At 40.4% G+C, this 18,392-nt stretch overlaps 1 protein-coding gene across 1 annotated transcript in view; it reads left to right on the top strand.

The window, feature by feature from the left end:
* Positions 1–18,392, top strand: part of pwp2h (PWP2 small subunit processome component) — a 67,344-nt gene that overhangs the window by 17,747 nt on the left and 31,205 nt on the right. The window contains exons 7-11 of the mRNA XM_057328182.1: positions 3,555–3,820; positions 5,048–5,191; positions 5,350–5,420; positions 16,984–17,120; positions 17,194–17,342. Of these exons, the coding sequence (XP_057184165.1) occupies positions 3,555–3,820; positions 5,048–5,191; positions 5,350–5,420; positions 16,984–17,120; positions 17,194–17,342 (767 nt within the window). The remainder of the gene's footprint in view (positions 1–3,554; positions 3,821–5,047; positions 5,192–5,349; positions 5,421–16,983; positions 17,121–17,193; positions 17,343–18,392) is intronic.

The following is an 18,392-nucleotide window of genomic DNA, read 5'->3' on the forward strand; positions in this document are numbered from 1 at the left end:
GAGGACAGATGCAGCCTTCGAAGACGCAGCTACTCTGTCTAAGTTTCTAAAAGTACATTCTAAAATGCTGCAACGATTGAGGTTTGACGTTTTAAGACCGCATTTCCCCTTGTTTTGTTCTATTTTTCTTAGAGCTTGTTTGTTTTATTAACCCCAGTAATAATAAAGGTGTTCATAGTGCATTTCATCTTTTGTGTGTTTATTTTGAATGTTGCACTATGGCAGCTATATGTTAACAGAAGTAAAGTAATGAAAATCAGATATACTTTATTAGTTATTATACAGTTATTTTAGGCACTCTTTAAATATATAATTACTAAAAATATTGGCTATAGTGTCACAGAATGTCGGACTGAACATAGCTACTCTTTTTTAGCCTACTACTTAAACTAAGACAAACTGATTCAAGACGTTTATTATAAACTGTAAACAATTAGGCTTACTAGACACATTTTATGTCAGAGCAGGATCTGAGCGGGATTTAATTTACCAGTTGGTGTAATGTGAGTGTAGCGTTTGCTTGGTCCATGAGCGACTGAGCGAAGAAGCGCACAGTCATTGAGCGAAATATTGAGCGGAGCGACACACCGATCCGATTCACTCACATGCCGAGTGGCGCGTGGCTGTCCACGTGCACGTCTTCCTCTTCCTTGTTCGCATGCACTCTCTTCCGATGAGCTCCATGTGTGTGCGAGCCCTCGGACTCTTGGCCGCGCGTGTAGTTACCTCTGTGTAGTGAATTTTACTGTCACTTGCATTTAAAATCAAAGAAGCGTTCGTAATACAGCAACACATTGTTACAACACAACAGCATATAGTCGCTCTTTAATGTAGATGTATTGTATTGTGATTTTGTCCAATGATGTTGCGTTTATAAATCAGGATTTTAGCAGCAGTTAATACTGCTGGTGGCATTCGGTTGTAAAATACAGTATAATGTGACAGATCAAAGAGTAGAAGAAAAACAGATATCAAGTGCTAACTCTAACACAACGCAAACACGACGTGATGACGTCACAAATATGCTAATTTGTTCGTGACGTCACCAGCGCCACAAGTCTGTCAAAATCCTGTGGGAAACACTGGTATGTGTGCCAAAACTCACTGCCATATTTCTAGCAGTGAGGTATGACTTAAACCAATTTTATTTTTATTACTTTTAATAATTCTGAAACATGTCAAATAAAGCTCTGATCGTTTTCTTTCAAATTTTTTTAATTATGCTCATACTTCTAAGGGTTAAGGAAAAATAGATGATTGAATGAAAGTAGGTCTTTTTTATGTATTCCTGTCTGGGGAAAAAGCAGATATTCAATTCAAGAATATGTATTATGTTCCTATTTATTATGCATGTTTAAGTGAGCCATTGTTTTGTCCTTATCAATACTTGAACACATCTCACAGTAGACTCAAGGAGACCTAGTCTGGGTCTGCCAAAAGTCTACTCCATTACAGAGGCCCATTATCACTAGCTGCTCTAGCAGGGAAGTAAACACGGTGGACTGTGTGTGGCCTGCTCAGGTCAGGATCTATAAGGCAGAGTTTGTCATCTGTCATGGCTGGGCAGGGCTCTAGAGTGCGACTAATTTGGTCGCACATGCGACCTAATTTCTCAATGGTGCGACCAGCCGTTGGAGGGAAAAAAAAAGTCTCTGCGACAGTCTCCCTGTGGTTCAACAACAGACACATTAGGCCCATATCGTGGTCTAAACCAATCAGAGATAGTGAAGGGCGGACCCCCCTCTGATTGGCCGTGGTCCAGATATTCCTGTACATGTGTACGTTTGAAAATGCTGTGCTGCAGTCGGACAGAGAGGTGAGTAGCCTAGGCCCGTCAGATAAACAGAGTGGATGTAGCCGCGGATGATGAGAGAAGATGAAAAGAACGATTGACAACTTTTTCGTTAAGAATGTTAAGTTAAGGCCTGATCCGTCCGAAAATCATAACCAATGCTCTGACACGCTAGACTGCGACTAAACGGTCTCATTTTGCGACAAATTTTCCTGCCAGTGCGACAAGTTTTTCTTAATGGTCGCACCGGTGCTACTGTCAAACTGATCAATATATAATTTTTGTGTATTATAAATTTAATGCGCAGAAACGTTATATTGCGCAAGCTGCGCATTCAGTCACTCATTTTCGTCTCCCCTCCTTCAACCATTCACTTATCTATCAGTGCCCCGCCCCCAAAGACGTAATTCGCGGGTAAGAGGCGAAGGACCGAAAGAGCAGACGAGTGAAGCGCTCAATCTTGCAATTTAAATAAATATGCAGAATACAAGAATTTCCCCTGCTAAGGTACATAACAGCAAAGATAACGAAATGTGTTGCAAGTATTGTATGCATGTGAAGCTAATGCAGGAAACATGTGTTTAAACTTTATGCACTAAACTATTATATAAAGATCTCTATATTGATAGAAGCCAAACGTGTATCAATGCAGCTTTCATGAATAATAATCACTAAAAGCCTTCAGGTCTCACGGGTTGTTTGAGATATGCGCGCGCCCAGAGAGTCAGAGCACAGAATACTAAACGGAGTTCTCTTTCACGCCTTCTTACTCTGAAACGGACATATTAACACAAAATAACCTAAAAATTCCCATATTAACAAGAAACCTTGTAAAGGTATTCAGTTTGTTTCGTGACCAAACAGTTGGGAAACAAAACACGTGTTCCAGTATATTGCGCGAGCTCTTAAAGGGGCTGCAGCATAATAAAGATATCTGTTTATAATGTTCATCAAACAACAACGGACGGGCCCAAAAACACTCACTGATATTAAAGGAATTGTGTTCTCTTATAGGAGTCGTTCACAACAAATAAAGGAAGAAAGTAGCTTTAAGAAAGATGTGCTTTAAATATGGTAAAGTGTTGAAAGAGAGTTTACATATACAATAAAAATAATTCAATCATAAACAATGATTTGTATTAATTTCTAATTGATTTATTAATGTATTAAACACATTTTAATGAAGTTTTAGTGATTCTTTTTTCTTACCTCACCCCACGACTCTGGTGCTATCAAATTAAGGGCTGGTGCCACCAACTGAATAACTTGGTAGCACCAGTGCCACCTCTCTCAAGTGTTAGTCTAGAGCCCTGCTTTCTTGTAGAATTGTGCTTCAAATAAAGAAATTTATGTTGACCAGATTGTTAGTTAATCGTTTACAAGTCAATATTGCCTATATGGACAGCGATTTAAAAAAAAAGTGAACTTGTAAAACTGCGGTGTTAAATGCGATGCGGTCAAAAATTTGGGTGCACCTAACTTTTGTGCTGGTGCACCTAAGACAAAAAGTTAGGCGCACCAGTGCAACCAGTGCAAAAAGTTAGTCTAGAGCCCTGCTGGGGCCTGTGCCATTGTGACATCACATAGGGACAAAAACTCAGATGACCCTGTTTGAGAAACTTTTAGACTTATTGGCAAAATATATTTTTTTGTATTTTTGTCAGGTGGTTATGTACTTACTGCAAACAGATTTGTTCAAACACCATGTAAATGTAAATTTTGGATAATAGGTCCCCTTTAAGCCTTTTCTTTTTTACAACAGATGTACACGGTTAGTCAGGATGGCACCCTGTGTATATGGGAAAGTGACACAGAGCTAGAGGGCTTACGGAAAGGCCCAAAATTCTCTGAGAGAAATAAAGTGGATAAGAATAAAACAAAAGACACTGAGGACAATGGAGGGTATGATGATATTGAAGATGTTGGAGAAGAGGATGGAGAAATGAGAGGAGAGGTTATTAAAGGAGGCGCAAATGCACCCAAAGAACTGAAAGGCATACAAAATGTCTGCTATACACAAATAAGCAAGTAAGTCACTTTTTATAATCTACTCTTTTCATTATGTGGTTTTTCTTCTAGGCTAGTAATAAACCATGGCTAAAGCTTTTGGACTATTTGCCTGAAAACGGAGTAAATGACAACTAAATTTAGATTTTTGTGGGCTAATTGCGTAAACTGAGATTTTAAAGGGTTAGTTCAGAGTTAGAAGGAAAATGCAGTCGTGATTTACTGAATTTTACCACGTTAAACAGTCCCAATAAACAACTAATGAGTAATAACTATAAAATAATATTATGTTAGACTGTGCTCTTTTGTGGTGTCATTATGTGCGTTTGGGTAGAATAGGTGCATGTGTGCATTTGCGTGCAACATTTGTATACTTTAACCACCTCCGAGTATAGTGGGGGTCTCGAGTCACTGGCACTGTTATTTTGGGGGTCGCGGGCTGAAAAGTTTGGGAACCCCTGCTTTAGCGCCACCATGTTGCCCATTTGTGTAATGCAGTATCTAAAGCTCAAATCTCAATTGATGCCGTATGAGTGGTTATGTTCAATGTAGACAGCAACGCAACGTATACTCAAAACACAGAAAGTTAGTAAAGACATTAAAAAGTCCATGTGACTACACTGCCCTCCAAAGACAGTGCAGTAACTATGCAAACACTGGAACTGAAAAAAAATCCCTTTAAAGTTTTACTCGAGTAATCAATTTAGTAGTTACTGCAATTTTGACACACTTGTTTCTCTGAAATGGTACAAGATTTAACCAGGAGACTTTGTCACAAGACAAAGCAGGTGTCACAAAGCCCATTTCAAACCTTAACTCAATTTTGAGTAAATGTGTAGTTGCTGCGCTTTGCCTTTGTAGGGCAGTACAATGGTTCAACCCTCATTTAATGAAGCGACAAGAATACTTTTAGTGCGCAATAAACTTTGTTCAACAATTTTCTGACTTTGTCAGTTTTTAATGCAGTAAATTTGCAGTGCTTTAGCGCCACCATGTTGCCCATTTGTGTAATGCAGCATCTAAAACAGTCAAATCTCACTTAACGACCCGTTTCTTCGCCAAACGAGTGGTTGTGTTCAATGTGAAATGGTTGTGAAAGGGACATTATGCAAGTAACTTGAAGACCAGTTTAAAAAAACGATTGAATGATTAAATTGTAAGCCTAGTCTAAAACATTTATGAAACGAGCCCTAGGATTGTCTCTCTAAGTCCATTCAGTTTTGTGTTTCTTATCTTCCATTGAAATAGACACTATTTTAACAAGGATGGTGATTTCAGCAAATTGACAGCTGCAACCTACCACAAGAAAACACACATCCTGGTGACAGGCTTTGCATCTGGAGTCTTTCACTTGCATGAGCTGCCTGAATTTGACCTCATTCACTCACTCAGGTTAGGCATCTCAAGTGAATGCTCTATTTGTTAGTATCTCAAGAGCATCTTGGACAAACAACTGTTTGTACTACTAAATTGTTGCTCTATAGTTTCTTCTAATATAATGATATCAATTACATTTAATGTAACCTTAGATATTTAATGTTTCTTTTCAGTATTTCAGATCAGAGGATTTCTGCCATAACTATGAATCATACTGGTGACTGGATTGGCTTTGGCTGTTCAGGTAATACACTTACTGTAACTAGTTTTTTTCATCAGAGCAGAATGAATGATTGAATGAGTGAAGTAATCATTTTGAAAAACACTATGGTTTTTATGTTTTTTTAAACACTTGTTTCGTATTCTGGCCTTATCTGCTTGCCTATACATAGTATACTTTATAAGGTGTGTACTAAATTCAGTCGTTTAATATCAAGTTTGACCAACACAGTGTTAATTATTTAAAGAGTGAAAGTGAAGTGAAAGTGAAAGTGACCTATTAGTCAGATATGGTGACCCATACCTGAAATGTGACCTCTGCATTTAACCCATCCAGAGAGTAGTGAACACACCCATCAAGTGGTGAACACACGTACACCCGGAGCAGTGGGCAGCTATCACTGCAGCGCCTGGGGAGCAAGTAGGGGTCAGGTGCCTTGCTCAAGGGCACCTCAGTCGTTACCCGCCGGCCCTGGGAATCGAACCGGCAACCTTCTGGTCACGAGTCCGACTCTCTAACCATTAGGCCACGACTGCCCCTAAAGAGGTCCTATTACTCCCTTTTACAAGAGCTTCGTCTTTGGGGAATGCTTAGAAGGGTTGAGTTCCATTCACTATGAAGCCTCTCCTTCGGAAATACTCTGATTGGTGACTGTTTAGACTGTGTTTACGGGAATGTCCTGATCGTTACCATAACTGCAATATGCTCATGTGTAATGTGTAAATATAGTATTAAATATTGTCATTTATCTTTTAAGTTAAACGAACTGATCGACCAGAACTGGTATGCAAGCTCAGCGAAGGCCAGCTAGTGGGTTAAGGATGTGTATGCGTAGGGCTGGGCGATATGTCAAGTTTTGGGAATATGTTGATTAGGGGTGAAATGAATTCGTGGACTGGACTTGGTTCAGGAACCGGCTCTTGGACTTGACTAGACTCAGAAGCAGACTTTTGGGTTTGACTAGACTCAGGAACGAACTTGTGGACTGGACTTGGCAGAGGAACGAACTTGTGGACTGCACTTGGCACAGGAATAAATTTGTGGACTGGACTTGTCTCAGGTTCGTGGGCTGCAGCAACCTCTGGGGAGTCTGAGGAACAGAGTGTAGAGCATACACACCACAGAGCTGTAGGCACCACAGGAAGCACAGTAGATAGGGGACACACCTCTACCATCTCCCCTGCTGGAAACATTGGGATGCCAGCTGCTCTCACCGACCTCAAAAGTGGGTCCGCCAAACTGGAAGCCAGCTTCAAACGCCTAGGGAAAACGTTTCATCTTCAAATGCAACACTCATGACGATCGGGAATTCTGGCTTGGTGTCCATGATGACCGGAAACTCTGGAGTGTCATCCATGACACCTGGGAACTCAGGTGTGTCGTCCATGGTGGCTGAAGACCTTGGCGTGGCTTCCATAACAGCTGAGGGCTCTGGCCTGGCAAACAAGACAAGTGATGAGGCAACTCTGGCCGATGAGGTGGCAGGTGAAGTAGCTGCTCTGGCAGGTGGTGGCTCTGGCTGTGGACTGGCACCCATCATGGATGCTGACTTAGGCAGGAGCATGGTGGCCATCTTGTCTGTTAACACTGGAGACGCATCTTTTCTGCTGATACTGGAGACGCGGCCATCTTGTCTGCTGATACTGGCTTTGGTGCGGCGGCTCTTGTGAGTGGGCTCTGGACTGGTGGCCATCTTGTGAGTGGGCTCTGGTGAAGCGGCGGCCATCTTGGCTGGGGTCTCTGGTGTGGCGGCCACCATGAACACAAGGCTTGTAAACCTCAGTGTGGAGCATGCAGGCTTCCATGACTGGCCCAGCTCCTTGGCCAGCGGAGCCGGACACCAGCTGTCCTCCTCAGCCTTTCTGACTGTAAAGGGTGAGCCACAAAGCTGTAACTCAAAATCAATAAATTTAGCCAGGGTCCAGCTAGGGTCATCATCAGGTACCTTTAAGTCCTTCATTATCTCATCTGCAGGCAAATATTGGCTATGCCAAAGGAACTCATCCACAAAATCTCATGCTGCTATTCGGACGGTAATTGTTTGTCATAGGGACATACGATTTACTGGGGTAAATGGTGATTTTATTGCCATCCGAATCCAGAATGTCGGTGTTTTTCTGTGAAAAATCCCCGGCCGAATTACCTACTGTTTTTTGACAAACACCAAGGTCGTGCGGTAATTTAATTGCCCTTCTAATCGACATTTCTGAGTTTATAACAGGTGTTAAATCCAAAATACGTTTTGTAAGTCCGTTATGACCACTTAAAAGCACCGCAGACTGTTGCACTTTAGGAGGTTCAGGGATTATAGTAAATGGCAGCATAAACAGCACAACATGTCTCACACAACGTGTCTCACACAACGTCATATCACACACGCACCTGAAGCGCTTGTGCAAACAGAGAGAAACAGTTCACCGACTGCAGAAAGTGCATCCTTCAGGCTTTCTTTATTTTGCAAAAGCACAATGTTTTGTGGTTATCGTGGATCTACTCAAATAAATGTAAATCTTTTACAGCTTCGAACGATATCATACGTCTGTATGATGACCAGATGATACTGAGTTTAATAAGTTTCGGCTGTAAACGTGGTCACGTAGATGCATGACGCGAGCACACACAACATATACACACATGTGGTTCACATAAATTCTAGCTAACTTGACCGATAGATCAGGATCGCTGCTTCACTACACAGGGAGAGAGATGATAAGAACAGAAAGAAGACAAGAAAAAACATGAAAACATTTGCTATTGGCATTTTAAAATATCAGTTTTATTCCATTATAATTATTAAATACGTGCAATTTGTCATATGACTGTGTGCACTGAGTGCATTTTCCAGATTACAAACTCGCACCTACGCCGTGAATTAATGTTTGTCCGAATGCATGAGTTTTATCACCAAGGAGCCATGCAGATTTATTCTTACAGATGTCCTTATGAGAAACAATTACCATCCGAATAGGGCTCAACACAGGTGAAAACAATAATTGCTGATGAGTCCGGGCAATGGATTATGGGAACTGTAGTGAAAACTGTAAATTCGGTTAATGTCTGTAGTGCCCTCTGGTAGAACTCGAGGAAGATCATAAGGATGATCGTAACAATAGTAGAACTTAGAATCTTTACTTGTCTCAAGATTATATAGACCTCCTCCTCCAATTTTAATGTATTATTAATGATACAAACACTTTTATTTACAAGCTTTTTCAAACTAAAGAACATGTTTTCCATGTTTTTTTCTCCAAGTTAGTCGGCAATAATATTGGACAAAAAACACTTCTGTAGTGCACTGTAAACAGTGCTCTAAATGACTCTTATGGGGGATTTATTAGCTTTGTGGGGACTTGCAGAAAGACAAGGGCACGCGAGGGTTACGGTCATGCGCAGGTGTTTAAACGGCCTGAAGCCAGGTGCTTCCCAGATGTATCGCCACGGCGTCCAGTTGGGTCTGATCACCGGGCAGAAGGTGATTACGATGGACGCGTCTTTGACGGGATTGGGTGCCCTGTGTGATGGCATCCTGGCCTCGGGCTCCTGGTTGAAGTCGGAGAGGCAGTGGCATGAGCTGAGAGTGGTTTTCTTGGCCCTAAAGTCCTTTCTCCTGCAGATCGAGTCGCAGCATGTATTGATACGTACGGACAACACGTCGGTAATGTCATACATAAATCAGCAGGGCGGTGTTCGTTCGAGAGCCCTTTTCAAGCAGGCGGTACACCTCCTCCTGTGGGCCGATCGTCACCTCCTCTCGATCAGGGCAGTACATGTTCCCGGTCAGCTAAACCACGGTGCAGACATGCTGTAGAGGGATGGGCTTAACCCTCAGTCAGTGGGCTTAATCCCCGCTGGGGGGAGACGCGCTCATGAGGCCATGGCGAAGAGTCAGCCTGTATATGTTTCCACCAGTGAACATTTTACCATTGGTACTACGCAAAAATCAGGGCAGAAAAAGCTTCAGCGACACTGATTGCCCTGAGATGGACGATTCAGCCGTGGTTTCCTGACCTAACTGCTGCTGACGGTGCCTCCATGGCCGATCCCGTTAACAAGAGATCTACTGACCCAACCGAGCGGCACGATCTGGCATCCCAACTAGGGGTGCGGGAAAAATTGGATTCTTAGAGGCATCGCGATGAAGACGTGGACGATTCTGAATCGATTCACAAATGTCCAAAATCGATTTTTAAATGTATTAATAACGTGATGTTAGCAGAACAAAAAAGGCAGAAGTCATTCGCGGATGCGGACAGTTTAGAGTGCGCACACCTCACGCACAGCAGAAAAGCTACACGAGCAGTAAAGATAGAGAAAATGATCCAGCCCCCTTGGACTAAACTGCAAGATAAACAAAATAAATTTTAGAATGGTCTTTCTCGGTCTATTCTCTGCAGTGAGCGGAAGGTAACAGCAGCGCATTTAATTCACTGTGCCGCAGCATACTTGTCACTAAATGAGTGCAAATAGCGTTTTCCCAAAACCTGTCACTAACTGTTAAGATATAAGAACATGAACATACTTCTGTAAATATGCACAGTTTGTTACCAGAGGTGCTGGGTGCGCTGCATTTGATGAATACACTGCTCCATAGGTGTATGATGATTTTGTAAGACGATCAGGCAATTCCTGAATTTACTGCCGGTGTCCTGAAAAATTTTTTTTTTTTTTGTAAATGAAAGTACACAGCTACTGTACCATAGTAGAACAATTAAAATGGTGGGCAAAGGTGCCCCAGAACTCTTTGTTTTCCTAAATTCTTCGAGTTATATCATTTTGTGTTCAGAACAAAAAAATGTACTGTTATATACTAGGGCTGCACGATATTGAGAAAATATGCGATTTTGTTGTTGAATATTGCGATAACGATATTTCTTGCAATATAACATTTCCTAGAGAAATGCTATTTTTATTAGCTATTTTTTTATTATTTATATATGTAATTATCATACTGAAATAAACAGGTAATAGATATTCTTCTGATGTAATTAAATCTAATTCAGTCTAAAAAAAACTATCTAGGAAGAGGCAAACATTTAGACTTAACACTACAGTGTGTGTTCAATTCAACAGGACTTTTATTTTGACAGGTTTTCTGGGAAGTTTTTGTGTGTTTGCCAATAGCTTCACTCAAACAGTAAAGCGCTCCAACAACTTTAGAGATGAAGTTCATGTGTTCATATCCTCATACAGTGCAGACGCAGATAAATCCTCGACCATCACCCGTGTTGAATGTTAAACTGTGCACATAATTCACTCAGACACGCAGAACAGCCAGATGACATTGAAATAACAGGATTCCGCGTTCATATCTAGTTAACGTACGTTACATGGACTCAGTTCAGTGCACTATTGTTTATTGTTACACAGAAACAAGCGCAACCACGACAAACGCACGTCACACATACACGCAGCTCTGTCTAATGCACATATTCGTATTATTCTACTGTACATATATGTCGCACTGTTGTTATTCATTTTTTTTCAAGGTACTTGTCCGTAATATTGAATATTGTAATATATAGAAACCATTTCTAAAATAGAAGCGGCCGTTGCTCGTCGCGGCTGTTAGGACATGGTGTTAGAGTCTGTGTGCGTGTGTGTGCAAGTGAAACCCGCCACAGCTCAAGTACAAAAGCTTGTGTAATTTTACAAACGTCTTCTGCTTATACTTTCACATATATGATCATTAATCGTTTTAACCGTGGTTTACTTCCCACCGCTGCCTCGATTTCAACATGGCTGCGGCGGATACTTTCCAGTGTATCAAATCCGTTATACGTGTTGTGTGAAATCTCCCTGCACCGGGGCTATTTTTAAATTGCAGGCTTATTAAAATAATGGGCGGGAAACTATAGAGATCCGATCAGTTATCCAGATGTGGAAGCCACTTGTTGACAAGTGTAAACGCGCTGTGTCCTGATTGTCTGAAGGTCCGATCTGCTTGTTCGGATCACCGAGATCGCATGTTAATGCCAAATATAAACGCACCCTTAGATAAAGCCTTGCAAAGTATTTTTGTGTCACATGACATTAAAGATATTGGCCTATAGGATGACTTATCGTTAGGTGGCTTGCCTGGTTTTAATACAAGAGTTATAAGTGCTGATCTTAATGAAGGGGGTAGGATTCCTCCTTCAAACGACTCATTGAACACTTTGAGTAAGTCTGGCATAAGTTTTCCTGCAAATGTTTTGTAAATTTCTACTGGTAGGCCATCAGGCCCAGGGGCTTTTCCACTGTTCATACACTGTAGTGCCTCTAGCAGTTCATCGATGCTTAGATTTCTATCCAATTCACATCTAGCCTCTTCTGATAATTCAGGGAAATTTAAGTTTATCTAAAAAAATGTTTTGCCTTTACAAGGTGTTTATGTATTCAGATTTTTATATAGGTCCTCATAATATGCCTTCAAAACATTATTTATTTCCGCTGGATCTACAATTTTCTCTCCGTTCTCAACTGTGATTGAGTTAATGCTTCTATCTGTTTGTATTTTTGTAATTCTCCATGCAAGTAGTTTCCCAGGTTTTATGCCCTGATTATAATAAGATTGTTTTAACCATAACAATTTTTTTACTATTTTGCTAGTAGTTAGTTCATTATATTGGGCTTTAAGTACTAAAATTTCTTTTTGCTTTAAAGCAGGGGTCTCAAACTCAAATTGGCTGGGGGCCATTGCTGTGACGGACATCTGATAGGAGGGCCGTTTTAACATTGAAGCACAAAAAGATAGCACAAAAGTTCTGGACATTTACTTTAATTGCTGAGATGTTAGCTCACATTTCTTTTAAAACATTACTAACATATTTGTGTCATGCTTAACAAAAATACAAACAACTGTGTCTGTGCATTGTTATATAATTTAAAAATTTTAACAGTTACCTACTTTATTTTAACTTAAGTAACTTATCAAAACTGTGCTGAACCTTACATTGAACAACTGCGATCTCTGAATACATTTGCAAACTATTCTATTTCTTGCCAGACACTTGGCAGCGCTTCTGCTCACACAACTGAGCCACGTTTGCCCTGATGGAGTTCACAGTTGAAACCCTGAGTACAGCTTCAAGATGAGCATCACTAAGCCTGGACCTGAATTTGCATTTATTGAAGTTCATAGTTGAGAAAAGTTTCTCACACAGGTATGTGCTTCCAAAAAGGCACATTAACCGACTGAACACTTTGGAAAGCTCTGGGAAGCATGGAGGTACTGTAATTCTCTTAGAAACTGTGCAGTCTTGTCTGCATTTCCTTGTGCCTCTCTGAATTTAGTTTTTAGCTCACTGTTGCACTGCAAGTCAATAAGTTCCATTTGCAACAAATTTGGGACACTCTCCACATCAGCTGAGAAGGGGTCTGCAAACAGTTGGAAAGTGTCACGGTGTGCCTTGAAGTCAGCAAAACGCTGATCAAATTCCTGAAGTAGGTTTTCAACAGCAGAGGCATATTCATCACCATTGAATGCTATGCCCTCCACAAGAGATCTGCATGTTGTGAAATGACTGTGGAAAACTCAGTTTTCTGCAAAAAATCTCAATTTTGTGGAGAAGGCTTTCACACTTTCATACACTGCTGTGATGAGCTGACCAGGGCCCTGGAGCTTCAGGTTAAGGATGTTCAGTTCCTGTGTAATGTCCACTAGGAATGCAAGGTCCATGACCCATTTAGGATCATCAAATTCAGGAACATCCATTCTGCCATCTTCCATAAATCTCTTCACCTCTGTTCTTAACTCAAAAAATCTCTTCAAGACATTTCCCCTGCTGAGCCAGCGTACCTCAGTAAAGTAAAGTACATCACCATATGTTGCCTCAATGTCTTCCAAAAAGGCTCGAAACTGACGGTACTGTAAACTTCTTGACCTGATGTAATTGATGCATCTTAGGACAACAGACATGATGTGTTCATATTTTAAGCATTTGTTGCACAGTGCCTGCTGGTGTATAATGCAGTGCAGAACAACTGCTGGATCTGCATTTTCCTCTTCCAACTTTCTTTGTACCAGCGCTACCAGTCCATTTTTTTTACCTAGACGGGCGCCATCGGTGGTAATGCCTAGTCTGCTCCACGGCAAACCAGCGCGTTCAATTGCGTTGCACAGCTGCTGAAATATATCTTTGGCTGTTGTACGGCCGTGCATTGGACACAAACTCAGCAATTCTTCCGTCACCTCAAACTGGTCATTAATACCTCTGATGAAAATAGCTAGCTGAGCAGTGTCAGTTTTGTCTGTACTTTCGTCAAGCGCCACAGAGTATGAAGTGAAAACTCTATCTTTCCCGCATAGCTGATCATAAATGTCACTCGATAACTCTGTAATCCGCTCTGCCACTGTATTTGCCGATAAAGAGAGATTGTTGAACATGTTCTTCTTTTCTGGACATAGAATATCAGCGACCTTCAACATGCAGTCTTTCATAAACTGCCCTTCAGTGAATGGCTTTCCTGCTTTAGCGATCATTTCACTCACCACATAACTCGCTTTAACGGCAGCATCAGCATCCTTTTTGGCTCTGTGGAAAAGGCTTTGCTGAGACGTTAGCTCTCTCTGCAACTGTGTGGCTCGTTTTTTTCTCTCGTCTTCCTGGTACTTCTCATATTGGTCTCCGTGTTTAGTCGAGTAATGACGCTTGAGATTGTATTCCTTCAGAACGGCAACTTTTTCTTTGCATATCAGACAGGTGGCGTTTCCATTAAACTCCACCAAAAAATACTGCAGCGTACATCTTTCTTGAAACAGTCTGTGTTCATCATCCACTTTCCTTTTCGGTTTGGAATTAGACATATTTTCGTTCACAGCCAAACAAAAAAAGAAACTGCTAAAGCCCAGAAACCAGCTAACGTCTTATCAAGTCTTCCGGCAAGCGTGGGTTTTTTTTTTTACCGTGTTTTTAGTAGCTACATATTGAATTGTGTAGTTTAAATTGCTATAAAACAACTACAAATAATAATAATAATAATTTTAAAAATAATAATATTTTTACGGGCCGGATTGTGTTATATTTTTGATGTCAGTTGCGGGCCGGAGGGAGGGAGAGTGGGGGCCGTAAATGGCCCGCGGGCCGGCAGTTTGAGACCCCTGCTTTAAAGAGTCATTAAAGAGTTGTTGCTCCAAAGCTTTGTATAGCTTAATATCTCTCCTCTTATATAGGCTTTAAAGGCCTCCCATTTCACTGACGCGTTCGTCTGGTCTGTATTTACAAGAAAATACTGGTCTATTTTAGTATCTAAAAATTTCACAAAATCTGGATCTTGAACCCATCTTGCTTGAAATCTAAATCTAAAAGGGGAGGATGGAAGGTTGTTTATCTTAATTGTTACTGTAATTGGGGCATGATCAGACAGTATGATACTATCATAACATTTAGCAACTTTTGAAATTAGACTATTGGAAATTAAAAAATAATCTATTCTAGAAAATGTTTTGTAGGTACTTGAGAAGCAAGAAAATTATTTTTTGTTATGATTAAGGTATCTCCAGATTTCAGTTAAGTTCAAATCTACCATATACTTTTCAATTACCTTTTTAGACTGTTGATGAGTATTGCCTGTTCCTATAGAGCGGTCATATACTGGGTTCAGTACACGGTTGTAGTCTCCTCCTATTATGTAGTGCCCACTGTGTGAAGATATTGTGAGAAACAAATTCTGATTGAAATTGGGGTCGTCTTCATTGGGTGCATATATATTTATTACATTAATTTGTGTTGTTAAAATTGTACCATTGAGAATTATATACCTCCCTAAAGGATCTACATATTGTGTTCTTAACTGAAATGGGATTGACTTATGAATAAGGATCATGACTCCTCCAGCTCGAGAGGTGAAAGAGGCATAGTAAACTTGTCCGGCCATCGCTTAGTAACTCTGGTGGTATCATCTTTTACCAGATGTGTTTCTTGTAAGAAAACAATATTTGATTTCATTTGTTTCAGTCTAACCAATACTTGTTTAAGTTTTACAAGATTATTCAACCCTCTTATATTCCAACTACTTATTTTGATCTCTGAATTTTTAATCATTAATTACTTTACTTTGTCCTGTATATATTGCTGCGACTGAAAAGACAATAAAAAATAACATCGATCAAACTTTGCAGGCCTTTGTTTATTATATTCCCAATGGGCTCACTGCCCAGTATTAATCTAGCTTAGACCCGAACTTTAACTGTTTTAACTTTCGCTCATATAGTGGAACATACTGAACCGTGAACTTTCACTTTTCATACACTAACATGTTAAACCCATTATTTACTAAGTAGAAAAAAAATAACATTTTGGAACGCTATTCAAACTGACAAGAGCTTCTAGGGCTTTTATAGTGCAGCCTGATTCACAACTTTTATATAGTTACGTACTTCGTTAAGCATTACCTTTGCTTCATTGCACATCAGAGTCAGGAGCTAAGTTCGCCATTCCCTTTTTGCATTACAATGTTCATCCAGTATCATTTATTGATTGGATAAAGTCGACTGCTTTAAAGATGTGGCATCGTTCAGCGTGTGTTACTATCAGGTTCGCAGGGTAAATCATGCCGTAACGGATCCCCTTGTTTCTGAGCTGTGCCTTTACTTCGTCAAATTGGCGTTGCCGCTGGCGAGTCTCCGATGATAGATCCGGGAACAGGCTGATTCGTTGTCCTTCATGCCGCAGTTTTTTAAGTCTCCTTGCTGCTCTCAAAGATTTCTCTTTATCCTTGTAATTCAAGAACTTCACGATCGGTCGTGGGGCTGTCGGGCGGTTATGGTTAATTTGTCCGATCTGGTGTGCTCGCTCGATAACAGGCACGCAGTTGAAAGCGTCTTTGAAAAGTTTTGGGAGCCAGTGTTCAAGGAAAGCGCAAATGTCGGAGCCTTCTGTTTTTTCGGGTAGGCCCACGAGCCTCAAATTTGATCGTCTTCCATGAGATTCCAGATCTTGTACTTTATTGCGCAGAGAGAGTGTTATTCCTTTGAGTTCTTTAACTTTGTGCTGGAGAGATGTGACGTCTTCTTCGGTTTAAGCGATTCTCTCCTCGGCCTCCCCTATTCTTTTGGAATGAGCTACTAAATCGGATTTTATGCCCTTTATAGCATCTAGCATGTCGGTGGTTTGTTTAGAAAAGTCCGCCCTCAAAGAGCAGATTGCGCCTAAAATGTCGTCGTTTGTAGCCACACTAGCAACGTTCTGTACCTCATCCACTTGTTTGCTAGCCTGCGCTAGCTTTTTTCCATCAACTTGTGTCGGTGGCTTCGCTTGTTGTCCTGGTTTAACAGCTTTTTGCGGCATTTCGTCCCGTAGTTCTTTATATTAGCTTTCGAATGATTACATACAAATTTGGGTCTTTTGAAAGAATTTTTCCACAGAAATTAAGCAGCGAGCCCTCCTCGTGCGTTTTAACGGCTGCGCACCATAACCGGAACACCTGTAACAGTAGTTAATAGCATACTTCAAATCCAAGTTTCAACATAAACATTGGTGGGCCTCAAGTGTTTTTCCCCTCATCTAAAATGTTGTGGTTTTGGGGATATGAGGTTTCCACATAGTGACAATAGGGATTACAGTCCACATGTTGTTTGCAATGATACCTTATTGTTCTTTTGTTGGAGGTCTGGGTCAGTTGCTGGTTTGGGAATGGCAGAGTGAGTCATATGTGTTTAAACAGCAAGGACACTTCAATAACTTGAACTCTTTGGCTTATTCACCTGATGGACAGTATATTGCCACTGGAGGGGATGATGGCAAGGTAAGTCTTCTACAGTTTTTTTATTATTAGGAGAAATAAGTGGCAGATTAATTTTTTTGTTTGTTCTTTTCAGGTTAAAGTGTGGAACACTAACAGTGGCCTCTGTTTTGTGACATTCACCGAACATTCCAGCAGTGTAACCAGTGTTGCCTTTACGTCCAGCGGCTTTGTGGTGGTTAGCGCATCACTAGATGGCACCGTTAGAGCATTTGATCTACACAGGTATCTGTATATTGTAAGAAAAAATGTTGTGAATGTTAAAGGTAAAGAAGTTTATTGTATTAGCAGTAGCGAAGTACATAAAACTCTGTGGATTCAACAGGGTCAGATTCTAACCCTTCTTTTAACACTTAATATTAAGTGTTTAATATTAAGTGTTTTACACTTAACACTTAATATTTACACTTAACACTTAATATTTACATTGACAAATCTGGAGCCAAATTACGGGGGGATAATGAGTTTTACACAGTGGTTGTTAGGCCTATTAGTAGAATCTGTTGACTGTGGAAGCTGTTTTTGATGCGTTACTGGCTGATGGTAACAGTTGAAAAGAAGAAAAAATTATATTACATGCCAGTTAGTTCATAATTATTAAAGATGTAAGAGATATAAAGATATTTTGAAGAATGTTGCTAACCGGACAACAGCAGTACCCATTGACCTGCATCGGTGTCCATACAATTGAATTGAATGGGTACCGCCGTGGTTTGGTTACCGACATTCTTTAAAATATCTTCTTTGTATCTCTAACATTTTTTATAATAATTTTAAAAATATATAAAAATACCAATGTATCAATTTACTTATTGGATGTATATTTACTATCAGGATGTTAAGAGACTGCCAACCAGCATGACAAAAAAAGTTTCTGGACAGGGTTGCCTACTCAACCTTTAACTGCGATAACAACAGCTTTAAACAGCGCTTCAAGTGCAGAAATACAAATGAAACTTGATTTGCACACAGCTCGTCGAGAGAGAGAGAGGGACTCAATCGCCGGTCTGCTCCCGCTTTGTTTTTGAGCTGCCCTTCACGTGCCTGAGTTACATGATAAATAACTAATGACTAATGATAAAATAACTGACTAATGATAAATAAACAATAATAAAAACTTTTTTAAAATTGCACATAGGCTGAGATGTGTTCCGTATTTATTAATCATGTATTAAACATTTGAAATTATATTTAAAACACGAAATGTATAGCCTATAGAGTTTACTGTCGTGTCACGTACCACCAGGGTCTATTCAAGTACCACTTGTGGTATGC

Source organism: Triplophysa rosa, unplaced genomic scaffold, assembly GCF_024868665.1.
Source record: "Triplophysa rosa unplaced genomic scaffold, Trosa_1v2 scaffold395, whole genome shotgun sequence".
Taxonomy (NCBI): Eukaryota; Metazoa; Chordata; class Actinopteri; order Cypriniformes; family Nemacheilidae; genus Triplophysa; species Triplophysa rosa.